This window comes from Triplophysa rosa, linkage group LG11 (assembly GCF_024868665.1).
Source record: "Triplophysa rosa linkage group LG11, Trosa_1v2, whole genome shotgun sequence".
In the NCBI taxonomy this organism is placed as follows: domain Eukaryota; kingdom Metazoa; phylum Chordata; class Actinopteri; order Cypriniformes; family Nemacheilidae; genus Triplophysa; species Triplophysa rosa.
The window spans coordinates 24,765,154-24,779,703 of record NC_079900.1 but is presented as its reverse complement, the minus strand read 5'-3'; the positions used below and the strand labels follow the sequence as shown (position 1 = coordinate 24,779,703).

General features: G+C 38.7%; 1 protein-coding gene across 1 annotated transcript in view; it reads right to left on the bottom strand.

The window, feature by feature from the left end:
* Positions 1-8,771, bottom strand: part of fam20ca (FAM20C golgi associated secretory pathway kinase a) — a 112,995-nt gene extending 104,224 nt beyond the window's left edge. Inside the window, exons 1-3 of the mRNA XM_057345582.1 lie at positions 8,232-8,771; positions 5,689-5,864; positions 3,190-3,268 (exon numbers count right to left, since the gene is read on the bottom strand). Of these exons, the coding sequence (XP_057201565.1) occupies positions 3,190-3,268; positions 5,689-5,864; positions 8,232-8,767 (791 nt within the window). The 5' untranslated portion in view covers positions 8,768-8,771. The remainder of the gene's footprint in view (positions 1-3,189; positions 3,269-5,688; positions 5,865-8,231) is intronic.
* Between the last annotated feature and the right edge of the window lie 5,779 nt (positions 8,772-14,550).

The following is a 14,550-nucleotide window of genomic DNA, read 5'->3' as shown; positions in this document are numbered from 1 at the left end:
TACACTCACCTAAAGGATTATTAGGAACACCTGTTCAATTTCTCATTAATGCAATTATCTAATCAACCAATCACATGGCAGTTGCTTCAATGCATTTAGGGGTGTGGTCCTGGTCAAGACAATCTCCTGAACTCCAAACTGAATGTCAGAATGGGAAAGAAAGGTGATTTAAGCAATTTTGAGCGTGGCATGGTTGTTGGTGCCAGACGGGCCGGTCTGAGTATTTCACAATCTGCTCAGTTACTGGGATTTTCACGCACAACCATTTCTAGGGTTTACAAAGAATGGTGTGAAAAGGGAAAAACATCCAGTATGCGGCAGTCCTGTGGGCGAAAATGCCTTGTTGATGCTAGAGGTCAGAGGAGAATGGGCCGACTGATTCAAGCTGATAGAAGAGCAACTTTGACTGAAATAACCACTCGTTACAACCGAGGTATGCAGCAAAGCATTTGTGAAGCCACAACACGCACAACCTTGAGGCAGATGGGCTACAACAGCAGAAGACCCCACCGGGTACCACTCATCTCCACTACAAATAGGAAAAAGAGGCTACAATTTGCACGAGCTCACCAAAATTGGACAGTTGAAGACTGGAAAAATGTTGCCTGGTCTGATGAGTCTCGATTTCTGTTGAGACATTCAAATGGTAGAGTCAGAATTTGGCGTAAACAGAATGAGAACATGGATCCATCATGCCTTGTTACCACTGTGCAGGCTGGTGGTGGTGGTGTAATGGTGTGGGGGATGTTTTCTTGGCACACTTTAGGCCCCTTAGTGCCAATTGGGCATCGTTTAAATGCCACGGCCTACCTGAGCATTGTTTCTGACCATGTCCATCCCTTTATGACCACCATGTACCCATCCTCTAATGGCTACTTCCAGCAGGATAATGCACCATGTCACAAAGCTCGAATCATTTCAAATTGGTTTCTTGAACATGACAATGAGTTCACTGTACTAGAATGGCCCCCACAGTCACCAGATCTCAACCCGATAGAACATCTTTGGGATGTGGTGGAACGGGAGCTTCGTGCCCTGGATGTGCATCCCACAAATCTCCATCAACTGCAAGATGCTATCCTATCAATATGGGCCAACATTTCTAAAGAATGCTTTCAGCACCTTGTTGAATCAATGCCACGTAGAATTAAGGCAGTTCTGAAGGCGAAAGGGGGTCAAACACCGTATTAGTATGGTGTTCCTAATAATCCTGTAGGTGAGTGTATATACACTGTATATATATATATAGGAATTGGTTAAACATTTCATCAGCTAGGAATATCTTTCCCAGTGGCAACCCAGAACCAGCATAATCCAGCTTGGACCAGCAAGAGAATTCATGCTGGTCTCTGCTGTTCTTATCAGCAGGGTGCTAAGTGGTCTTTACAGACACGAGCAGTGCAGATGAATCTGCTGAATGTAAAATAGCAGACAGATGTGTGTAAGCCCTGCTAAACAGACTGGCATAACTGATCACCAGAATTTGCTTTATTTTTTTGTTGATACTTGGTGAACCATCTTCAAGAGAAACACTGATTCACCAGTTTAGACCAGCTTTTTATCCTGATTTAATTTTTAAGTTCTGATCCAAATATAAGCCACTGTGTTGTAAATCAACCACGCATCTACTGATGGTACTGATGTTGTGTTATGTTCCTCTACCCACCAAGAATGACGATGAAATGACAGATGCCAGCGACAAGACAAAATCAAAGAAAACAACGATGGAAAGCGCATTCCCCTGGGCAGAAACAATCAAGCTTCCAATAGCAATTACTTGATGACAAATGAGTCAGGTAGCCCAGGCAGTGATGTTTCTGCAGACGATATATGGCAGACACACACTGTTGTTTAGCCCTGCTTCATGTGAAGTAGTTACAACTTACAACTGTTGGTATATCCCCAAGAGCCTGTAATAGTGTCTTGCAGATTTTAATTAAACAAGCCTGGCAATGTTCATTTAAACCAGACTGATCATTACCCAACAGGAAAGATCATACAGTCCCTCTTGCAGATCCAACTGCTGTCGAGTGTCGACCAAGTCCAAACACTGTACGCAACTGCGAAAACTTACTCAATTTACTCTAATCATCCTTAAAATCAATTGATGTTTGGATTTTGCTATGAATGTGTCAGCCCTCACTCTTAAACATTGAAACATTCATATTTGAAAGATGAAAACATTCTTTCACTTCCACCAATAGGGATCAACGATTTTTATGACATCATTTTGCACTTCTGCTTCTCATCAGATTCCAAGCAGTTTTTTATAATTCCGATAAGAATTTAAAAGACAATTCTTTTTAGTAAATTTATTTATTTTCCTAGCTAAGTTTTTTATACATAAGTGCAAATTTTTGTCCATTAAACCTTTATTTTTTGTAGAGATTTGAAATGTTATTTGGAAACTATTTCCTCTTCTAGTAATGCCAAAGCTGTAAAATCATATACGTCAGGTTTAAAGTATAATATTTATGCTTTTTTATAATGCTACTTGATTCTGTGTTAAAATATATTTTTTTCCTCTTTCTTGATTCTAATTTATTTTAATTTATATATTTCCCCTGGCTTTATTGTTATTATTATTATTTTATTTTATTTTATTTGACTATTGTTTTACTTTTTCTCTTCGTTTGTTCTTTCTTTTACTTTTTCTTTTTTTACTTATACTGTTTCTATTATCTGTTATGGTTGTTATTGTTCATTCTGTTTTGAGCTTAAACGAATAAATAAAAAAATATAAATAAAATAAAAAAGATTCCAAGCTGTGACATAAAACACATGCTATCGGCTATTACGAAAAGGGGAGGAGACACCTGTTATGCCCCGCCTTAACTTCCTGTTTTAGTGAAAATTATGTCAGTGCACTGAACAAAACTATGCACTTCAAGGCAATTTATGTTGAATTCTTCATTTTTAGGGGTTAAACCCCTAAGGTTTAAGGTTACATGAACAGTGCTTTAAGCATACATTGTACCAATGTGAAAAGCACCAGTCTTTATCAGTGAACTGTACCATAAATCTTGGTACAAATCCAACAGCCATAACACATGTAGTTGTTGTTGTTGAATCATAAAAGGCTTAGTCCACAACCATTAAGTACACATGAAACAAAGGTATGCAGAGGAAAAACTGGTTATCCATCAGACCCATATTTTGTTCATTACGAAAGAGAGCAGTGTCACTTACTTCATGGGTTTGAACAGGGCTTGTCCATAGTTCTGGAATGACATGATCAGCTTCAGCTGAGTGCCACCTGACTTCATAGCTGTTAAGGAAACACCATATTTCACCATATATCACCATAAACACCAATTTACCATTTAACCAAACAACTTTCTAAACTGAAGATGGCATACACACAGCACAAACATGCTTAAAATCAGTGTTGAGAAATACAAACATAAAGCAAGCAACGCTACACTAACATTTTGTAGAAGATCGGATTCACATCCGTTCAGCTGAGACGTATTTACGTGGCCAAGTGTAAATACATCGGTCTATCGGTTCAAAGAAAATGAATGAAGTGACCAGGTGTAAATAGGCTCAAAGTGTCAAAGCTGGAACATCAGTGAAAGAGAAAATCTGGTGTACGTTTGTGGAGATAGAACAGTTAAAAGATATTCCGAAATTAATAAAAAACGAGTCAGTAACACTCGACTAGTCCTTTAAGAGTGTTTCATCACAAATAAATCCCTCACTTGTGTGCAAATAAATTTGCTTTACTTGGTGATGAAAGTCATGTTTACCGCAACTACTTTACACACTCCTGTCTGTTGTCAGAGCCTGTTCCTCAAGAGGGGTTTTGTCAGTGCATGCCCTCACCCCACCTTTGATTTCATTACTGTAACTCTAAATCCAAACAGGTCAGCACATGACAATCACAATACTGACTTAAAGGGATAGTTCACCCAAAAATGAAAATTCTGTCATCATTTACTCACCCTCATGTCATTTCCAACCTGTATCACTTTCTTTCTTCGGCAGAACACTAAAGAAGATATTTTGAAGAATGTTGTTATCTGGCCCCCATTCACTTGCATTGGTTTTGTGTCCATACAATAGAAGTCAATGGGTGCCACCACTGTTCGGTTATCAACATTCTTCAAAATATCTTCTTTTGTGTTCTGCGGAAGAAAAAAAGTCAAACAGGTTCGAAATGACAAGAGGGTGAGTAAATGATGACAGAATTTTCATTTTTTGGGTGACCTATCACTTTAAGCAGAAAAGGTTTTATTTATTTTCGGTGGACGGCTGATTAATGAGATTGGACGACTGGTCTGGCTTTACGTTGAGAAATCCAACATTTCTGCATCATATTTCCCCGGAGGGCACCTGTGCAGTTCTGCAGTGGTACAGTCTTATTGTACTCATCAGTTGAGCAGAGACACGTCAATTGGAACGCATCCATTCTGCCAAAGGCCTTCGGTTTATTATCAAGTGTGTCTAGGTCTACAAAAACACAAACAAGTTGAACTGCACGTCTTATGATTTGTTTCAAACCCCAGAGGACCACTCTGTTTACTTGATTAAATTCATCTACTTCTGATAAAGGTTGCCAGCCAGATGCTAAATTAGTCTAATTTTTAAAAGTGCTGCGATCACAACACAACGTAATTCACAAATGTATAACTTTAATTAATCTTCATCCGCCTCAGACAAGACGAGATTTGTTCCAGAGGCTGTAGTGAACCACACTTTAAAAAGTGAGAATTTCTAATTGTTAACTAAAATAAGTTTTGCCATCTGCTGCAAACCAATGTTATTAGGTTGAATCAACCATATTAAAAGGTACTATATGAAGTGAGACACTGGAGTGTGTATTATAATGCGGACTGATGTGTTCAGTACTGGAGACGTCACATGAGATCTTGAGATGGACTTTTAGAGACTAATGGAGGAAGAGTTGTTGTCAATCACAGACTCTCGGGGGGATGAGAGGATGTGTGTGTTACTTCTGCCACGATTTTGCCCTATCAGAAATAGCTTCTGATGTTTAATAGATAGCTCAGTTGATTGAGTGCCTGCATACGTCTACACGAAACTCTTTCTGTGCACCACACCGAACTCCTGAATAAAATCATTCCAATGGCACTTTTCATGAATAGTGTCTTTTTTTGCAAAGTTTAAGTGAATGGAGCGGCTTCTAAATGTCAACCAGAAGGTCAAACTAAGTGCTATATCTGTTGCTTAATTTCACATATATTTTTTATTAGGTATCCAATTTTTGCAACCCCTGCTACCAAAATGTTGCCGATAAGTGTGATTTTATTACTGCGTAGTCTGGAGACAAATTTTCCTAACATTATGTTAATAATTAAATTAAGTGAATGTTGAAGCTATTTTTAATCTGAACGAGTTTTAATGTGGTTCTTAGATGTTTGATCTGTGTCTCCATAAGTACCTCTTTTCAAATGTTCTAAAATAAATCAGGTTTCAATAGCCTTCATGCACTCTCTCAAGAACACACACGCCACAACAGCGCACTACAGCCCCTCCAGCCCTCAAACTTCATTGTTATTCAACCGCAATTACACTCGGCACACCACTGACCTAGTTGGCTCGTGCCATTCCCATAATGCCTCTAAAGCAATTGGCAAAAATTGCTTTTCAGATGACAGCACACAGTCTAGTGCCTTCGGTTGGGCTATGACAACAAAACAGGAACAGGTTATGAGGCAAACTTACCTACGCTGGTGATCTTCTGAGTTACCAGGTCCTTTAGCAGAGAATCAATGATGGGGTTGTGTCTGGAGTAGAGCTCATAGCGGTTAATCCCGATGTGGAAACGAAGCCAGTTGGGGTATGACACAGCAGTGGCCTCCCCCGTCGGACTGTACTCCTCCTCATTCCCATCGTTGTGCCTGTCGGTAAAGGACAACGGAGGATGTTAGTCAGTAATGCCTGTCTGCCTGACAACAAGAAAACCACAAGTCCGTGGATTAAATTGGTTTCCATTAAAGCTGCAATCCATTTTTCCGAATAAAAATAAACAAAAATCAGTTGAGCAAATACATAAATAGAATAAATAAAGGTGTCCCTTACTATGATTCGCAACGCAAGTCACTTGACATTAAACTGGGTAAAGGGACACTTCTCCCAAAAATGAAAATTCTGTCATCATTTACTCACCATCGAGTTGTTCCAAATGTGTATAAATGTCTTTGTTCTGATGAACACAGAGAAAGATATTTGGAAGAATGCTTATAACCAAACAGATCTCAACACCCATTGACTACCATAATAGGAAAAATTACTTTATCATTTTATTTTGTTCTGTTGAACAAAAGAAGACATTTTGAAGAATGTAGGACAGCAAACAGTTCTGGGGCACTTTTGACTACCGTTGTATTATTTTTTCCTACTATGGGAATCAATGGGGGGCAAAATCTGTTTGGATACAAGCATTCTTCCAAATATCTTTCTCTGTGTTCAGCAGAACAAAAACATTTATACACATTTGGAACAACTCGAAGGCGAGTAAATGATGACAGAATTTTCATTTTTGGGTGAAGTATCCCTTTAAGTATGTAAAGTAAACTGCAATTTTATGTCTCAAACATAGCGGGCGATATAGAGGCAAAAATATGGATTACAGCTTTAACATATATTTACTTTAGTACAGTATAAGTACAATAATTAACCACATCAAATGAGATGCACAACTTTCAATTCTATTATAATCCCAAACAGAATTGTAAACAAACTGTCTAAAATACCCAATAAACACGCCGGAATAAAGTTCCTCACTAAATGGGTGTTTCAATTCTTCCGAGCTTTTTGTGTAATCTTGAGAAATTATGATTCTATTGAATTTGAAAATTTAGTAATGTTTGTTGACTGTGAAGTGCAGGCGATGGTGCTTTTTGAAAACAAATTGTCTTCTGAACTCATGCCACGCACAGAAAATACTATGATGGCCATCCGAACGACTTAATGCATCACTTTAGCTGAAAGTCCTGTGATTCCCTAAAGCCTCTGACCTCACAACAACACAACCACAAAAAATACATGAGTTCTGTCACATCATTTTTTCATGAAGGTTAACAAGGTCACATAAATTCACAAAGAAAATACAAATAAAGCGTTAAAAGAGATTATCATGTTTAGTTTTATCTGGCAATGTCAGGGTCACTCAGGCATGGTTAAAAGCTATGTTTAGGTAATTCAGGCATGGCTAACAGGCAGAGAGTGAATAAGCTATCCCTGAGACATCCCTGGAGGACGCAAACGCCAGCCGAGTCAAGAAGATAAAGACAGGACGCAAGAGCTACAAAAGTCACGACACCAACGAAACCTCTTCAGCTAAATGCATGTGACGGCTCGTAGGAAAACAACACATCACAGGAACACAGATGAGTTCAAACAGCAAAGCTTTTAACACTCGCCATGAGTCAGTATGAGTTGGGAAATGAGTTGAAATTCAATTACCCAACACTTGCATGTTTTTCCAAACATGTTCCTTTTTTATTATGACTGTAGATTTAAAAATAAACACTTCCCTGTAACGATTTTTCTTGTTCTTCTGGGATTCTTCTATGCTTTATCTTCAATTATGTTTTAACAAAACATCTTTATGATTTTTAAATGTAAATGCAAACTGGGATATTGAATGGACTTGAATAGACTACATGTATTTGGTCCGGTTTTACCTGCCAGACTTGGAGACCTGGTTTGGAATACAAAAAATCATCACTCATTGAGACACAAACAACTGGAGCTTTTACGCTAAGTAACCACATGTCTTCAGCTCTGCTTTAAAGTTAACCTGTCATTCTTGGTGTCACGCTTTTTTGGTTTAAAATCAGAGCCGACATCCTCAATTCTTTTCTTTATATTTTCTCAGTATATTTTAATAAAAAATTAGATTTATTCTTAATCATGTTTTGAAGTAGTACAGTACTTTGAAAGGCTGGATGGTTTGGGATACAAATAGTCATTACTCACTGAAAAGAATGTGTTCAATTTAAGAATTTCTAAATATTTTCATGTATTTATTAATAATTAATAACCAAGAAATAGGAATTAAATGGTAATTCACTTGTATAAATGCTCTCACTATTATCATCTACAGTAGTGCTATTGTTGGTTTCTTTGGGAAAAAATCAAAGGTATCATCTTGAATGTTTTTCTTTATGTATCCATGTAACGCTTTATTAGTTTGACAAACAACAGACTTGTAGTCCTGTAAATGCTCTTTCCCACTATTATGCACTTAAAGCGGTACTTGCCATTCTTGGTTTCCAGTAGTTTTGGGATAAAATCTGATGTCATTGTTGAGGTTAAATAAGGTGTCATCATCCGAGAGCTGAGGCACATCAGAATTATAGAGAGGATGCGCATAGAGCGCCTTCAGTCTGGAGGAACCCTGGACAGCTCTCCTCGGTCCAGCCGCCGCATCCTTCATCAAGACTCGCTTCTCAACGCCCTGCTTCACAGGCTCTCCTCTCTCGGTCCCCTTCTCCACCGAATGCGAGCTGAGGTTGGAGTTGGGCTCGTTGCTGAAATCCTGCAGTAATCTTAAAGAGTGCTTATTAGGCCAGCCCGGTTCCGCCGCGGCGGCTCTGGCGCGCTGCTTGGCCCAGGATCGAGGATCCTCGGGCGGGCTGTGAATGCACGAACAGCCGGCCCCCGCTCCTGTCGCGCCGGAGCCAGGTCCCGCCGCGCGTTTCTCCAGCTTGGGTAACAGGTCTATCATGATGTGCATGGTGCATGCGACGAGAAACACCAATAAAATCAGCACGCGAAATCTGCGGAAGAGGATCATCTTTATTGTCACGAACAATATCTAAAGCGCATTAAAAAGTGGCTGTTGGGAGTCACGGTATGATATACTACTACAATAAAGGAGATTCAAAGTGGTCCTTTGAAGAATATCATCCATGAAGTGTAATCCTTATGATGGGAGATCCATGTTCAAATTGGTGCGAGATCTTCTTTTGCATCCCGGTGTGCAGATGTGTCAATAAATATTTATTTTCGGCATAGTTGAGAGTAACGCAGATGATTTAAATGAAAATCAGGTGTCCTGGCGCATCCTCACAGGTTCAGTGCATTATAAACACGTCCGTGCAGTCCATCTCTCCACGCGCTTTTTGCGCCAAACGCACGCGAATCTGATAAATGTCCCAAGAAAACACGAAGAGCGGCGCGGATCTCACATCTCAGGAGCAGTCCTGTGCCGTGGCTGACTGATTTCAGCATTTGAAGAGAGAGATAAAGTGCATTCGTAGTTGTTCTTCACGAGGAGCAGTCAGTGACAGGTGTAGATGTATCAGTGCCTTGTGTGTTAAATATTGGGATCCTTCCTCTCTCGTCGTCACGGGATTCAGATTGGCTGAGTCCACATACAGGCAGCCCGAGACTCGCAATTCCTGAAAAGACAGAGGGCGCTGATGCGCGCTGTGCTGACTTTGTCATTACTGGTTGCGATGGTTAACACGATAGTCACTTTTGAGTGTTAAACTACAAAGGAAGCATTAAAAAACTCATTATAGTGCATATAAGAATAGGAAGTGATCAAATACGAATATGCAGTAAAATACAATAATATAATACCTTTATGTATTTAAATACTGTATACACTATAAAGGTGCTAGAAAGGGTTCTTCACTGCGATACCACAGAAGAACCATTTTTTAAAGAACCTTAAATGTACTATTTATTAGTTTGTTTGTCTTTTGTAGTGTGATGAACCATTCACTGCTTTTGTGCAGCAAAAACATTCTGTGGATGTTAATGGTTTATCATGGAACCATATGCCCGACAAATAACTTTTTGGGAACCTTATAATTTCATTTAGAGTGTGGTAAAAACTAGGTGTGTAATATTACTTAATTATTCTTATTGCTTGTGTACAAGTCTAGCAATTCACATTGGTTTAAAATGCATCCAACACTTATAATAATAAGAAGAATGTCACGGAGAGCGTGGCGGAAGAACCCAAGCGCAGGCAGCAGTAGAGGAATAACACAAAAGACTTTAATTAAATACAAACAAAACAAAACCCACGATGGGGAAAACACGACAAACGAAACAAGAATCAAAAACTAAAACTCTCCCACAAAGGGGACAAAACAAAACAAGGTCCATTGAATAATAAATAATAAGTCCACAGGAAACACGAGGGCAAGGTAAGGGCGAGGTAACATACAAACACGGGCTACATCACATACATACAGAACGAAATCCACGAGCAACAGGACAAAGAAACATGAGGGCATTAAATAGGGCAAGACAAAAGAGGGATAATGACACAGGGCAGGTGAGAAACATTAGACAAGGCAGGGAAGAAATACATGAAACGAGAAGGGCGGGGCCAATGACGAGACACGAGAAAACACATGAGAAGTAAAGAACATAAACAACTCATGGCTTTCACATAAAACCTAAGGGCTCTGTACCGTATGGGAGGCAAATCCTGCCAAATTTAAATAAATAAATTAAACGATGAAAATGAAAACCAGATTAGCAATTTCATTATACACAACTGCGTGCACAATATGTGCCAAAATGAAAAATAAAATGAAATTATTTTATTTTCATTTTTACACTGACAATGCGTTGTCCCTGTCAAATTGAAAAAGACAATGCAATTGGTGATTTGACATTTCATTTTCACTAAAATCTCGAGGCAAGACTGCCAATATGAAAATGAAAAGGCAAATGTGAAAAAGAAATTGTAAAAACATTTTTTACAAAGGTTTTATTAATGTTCACGCAATAATACTGACACAATTCAAATTAAAATGTAAACTTTGATTTTCATTTTATTTTCTCTTCTCTTCTCTTCTCTTTAATTTCATTTTCGTTTTCGTTTTCATTTTCTTGTTCACAGTCATGCAAATTACATGTTAATTAGTGGGTGTGGACGAGCGTCTGCATTACTGGGAATGCCCACAAAAACGTCATATCCGTTTATTCGAACGAACGTGTGTAGACCTTGTCAGGCGCTTGGCCTTTATAGTTTTGTAATGATCACGATGACTGTGCCTGGTGCAATACCGAAAAGTTGTTGTGTGGTGTTCTGCATCTCTGATAAGTTAACAGACGAACAAACTAAAGCATTGGAGAGCCTGTATCTGAGAGCGTGCCCTGAAACATGCCGGAGCGCGATTGTTCTCACTCCACCGCTGACCTGCGCTCACACTGTACATTACCATCCGCACCCGAGCACGCTATCGTCATTACACTGTGACTGCTTTTAAGAAAACATAAACAAAGCGATCTTTCTCAGCACAATAGAACCCATCCTAATGTTCGGTTTGAGGTTGATAAGGTGTGTTTAACTTCACACGCGCGGTGCGCAGAACAATTCGCTTATGGTATCACGAGAGCAAAATATCAATTTGACAGGATATCAACGCATTGTCAGTGTAAAAATGAAAATGAAAATAAAATAATTTCATTTTATTTTTCATTTTGGCACATATTGTGCACACAGTTGTGTATAATGAAATTGCTAATCTGGTTTTCATTTTCATGTTCATCGTTTAATTTATTTATTTAAATTTGGCAGGATTTGGCTCCCATAGTCCCGATCCTGCCACATGACTAGGAATTCATAAACAAGAACGTAGGACCATGACAAAGAATTTATATTAAACATATACTAAACTATTATCAGTATGTTGCTAAAAACATTTCGAGATGAAGAACATTTTTTGGAATACATTTTTTTATTAGTAGCCCTCACAGTAAAATACTACCCTGGTTTACATCCGGAGCATATACTGTATCTGATGAGAAAACAATAACTTTCCTGCTTTGTCTTAATAAGCATTATTGGCAGTTTCCCGGACAGGGTTTAAGACTAGTCTCAGACTAACTCAAATGTTACAGGTGTCTTGATTGAAAACAACTCACACTGACATATCTTAAAATATTGTAGTGCATTTATTTTGTCTCGAGATGCACACCAGTAATGTTTTTATAAGGTATGTTCTTTTAAAACGACTTGCACATACAAATTTAACAAAGGCCTAGTCCTGGTTTAAACTAATCCCTGTGCGGGAAACCACCCCTATAACTCAACTCAAAACAAGAACTGTAGATGAAAAATATAGTTTCAGAATAGATTAAAGTTGAAACAGTTACACATGCATATAGAATTCAAGCTTGTGAATAAATATGTGTGCAGTTAATTGTTGAATACCAACATCTGATCCCGAGGAAGTGTTTGGAGACATGTACAGTAAAACATCAGTAACTTTACACCGCTCGAGCTTGTTGTGTAACCTGTGTGGAATCCGCCATCTGCGCTCCTTTACTGAGATCACAACAAAGCTGCATGATGTGACTGAACACAGAACTCAGTGTCTTGTGTCAGAAAATCCTGCTCTACATGTTGCCCCGATCAAATCTCAAACTCCTCCCACTGCTATTGTCCCTCTGCAGGATCTAGCAGACTTTGCTAAAAACATCCCAAAATTTTCTTAGATCTGCAGTTGAGGTGTCTGTAGGAAGATAACAGCAGAAATATTTTGTGGTGAGATGCTTGTGTGAAAGTCATCACAAATAGTGACTCAAAATAACCCTCCAACCCTATGGTGTAATAATATTTTCTAAAATTCTGTGGTTATGCTGTAATGTATGTACAGAATGAGATAATAATATATTTGCCATGCCTGATTAGTTTGAATTCCCCCTAAATCCAGCCACTCAAAAAATCATTCAATATTTTTATTTGTAGATTATTATGGTACAGATATAGCCTACTGTAGTTTAGAATTTTAAAGTTTTACTTAATTAATATTGCATATAGGAATTTATAGTCTGTTATATTTGACCTGTGATTCTCTCTGCTTTATCTTAAATGTGTGCTCTCACTGTGCGTGCTTGTGTGTGTGTGTGCGTACTTGTCTGTGTACGTGTGTGTGTGCATGTGTCTATGTCTATTAGTACGTGTGCATATTGTGTGTGTGGAGTGTTTTGTATGTGGGTATGTCTGTCTTCTGTGTTTTCACCTTTTTCTTGTTTTTACAGGTACAACTTTAATTGTTTTGCTTATAGCCAATATGTCTCATGTAGTAAAAAGCGCTATATAAATAAAGTTGCACTGTCCTCTGTAATAAAAGCCACCTTTAAGCCCTTTCATAATATAACAGAAGATCCGGAGTAGTGAAGATCCTTTCTGCTTCTGTCATCTGCTCTTACGCTCATCTGACCTGATTCTGGGAAATCGGAAAGCTGATGAAAACACACCATTGTATTTATTATGAATTGGAAAATAGACTGTTTTATTAATAGCTTGCCAAAGGGCAAGAGCAGAACATACCTTTCCTTCTCATCTTCTGACCTCACCCCCTCGTCATTAACCTTCATATTTAACCTGATTACCGTGTGGTTCGACCAAACATATTTGGTCCACGTCATATTTAAAAGCACAAAGGTGCTTCCCTCTTTGCAGTATAGCTGGAAATGATGATGAAGTAAATTCCTGAGCCCTGCAACAGTTTACAAATTCACAATTCTATCTCAAATTGATTAACTTGCCTTTTTGTCAAGATTATTCATGGCAGAGGTGGATGGATTTTTCATTGTTGGCTAGAGTAAAGTATTTGGGGGGGGGGTGTTCCAGCCTAAATAAAACATTGTAATCATCCAAGCTGTTGCAACAAGATTTCATTACCTCTTTAAACAGGTTTGAGAAATTCGCAGACACATGCATTTCCTTCAAGCCTGGACATGAAAGAAGAACATTTTTGTATCACCAGAATGTCGATGAGCCATTTGGCAGAATTTCCGATTTTAACTGGAGTAAAGATTTTTTTAATATATCTTGTATTAGGGTTTGGATAGTAGAATACCATCTATCCATGGTGTACCCTGCCTGTGGCCCAAGATGATGGGATAGACTCAAGCCCTCCCGAAACCTGCAGAGATGAAGTGGATTTGGAGAATAAAGGAATCAAATGAAGGAGTTGAATACAATATAAAATCTTTGGTCCAACTATGCACTTCCCATTTAGATCAATATAGCCAGTTTTATGGGTGGAAAGGTAATTGTGAAAGGTTGCTAAAGACTAAAGATTTTTACTTTGGTGTCCACATTCTTGATGCACGTTCCCTTTCGAAGGGTGCTGAAACGGATGATTGTTTGCACAGTGTTCAATGACTGGAATCCAGCTTTTAGCATTATGGCAAACAACAAAAAGATGAATGCATCATGCCCACTTGTGTTGTGTACATTGCATGGCCAAAAGTACATGACCGCCCCTTTCTAATTAACTGGTTTGGCTGTTTCAGCTACACTCATCAGGACTATACCCAGCAGGTGCATTGACAAACAAATTCTCTTGCAGCACGACAATGCTCCAGCGCCAAAGCGTAATCCATTACCAAACGTTTTATTGAGATTATGGCATAAAGGAACTGGCCTGCACAAAGCCCAGACGTGAAGCCCTCTGGGATTAATTGAAAGGTTGACTGTGAGCCAGGTCTAATCACCCAACATCAGCACCTGACCACACTGATGCTCTTGTATCTGAATGGGAGCAATCCCTGCAGCCATATTGTAGAGTCTAGTGAAAAATTCTTTCTAGAAGATTA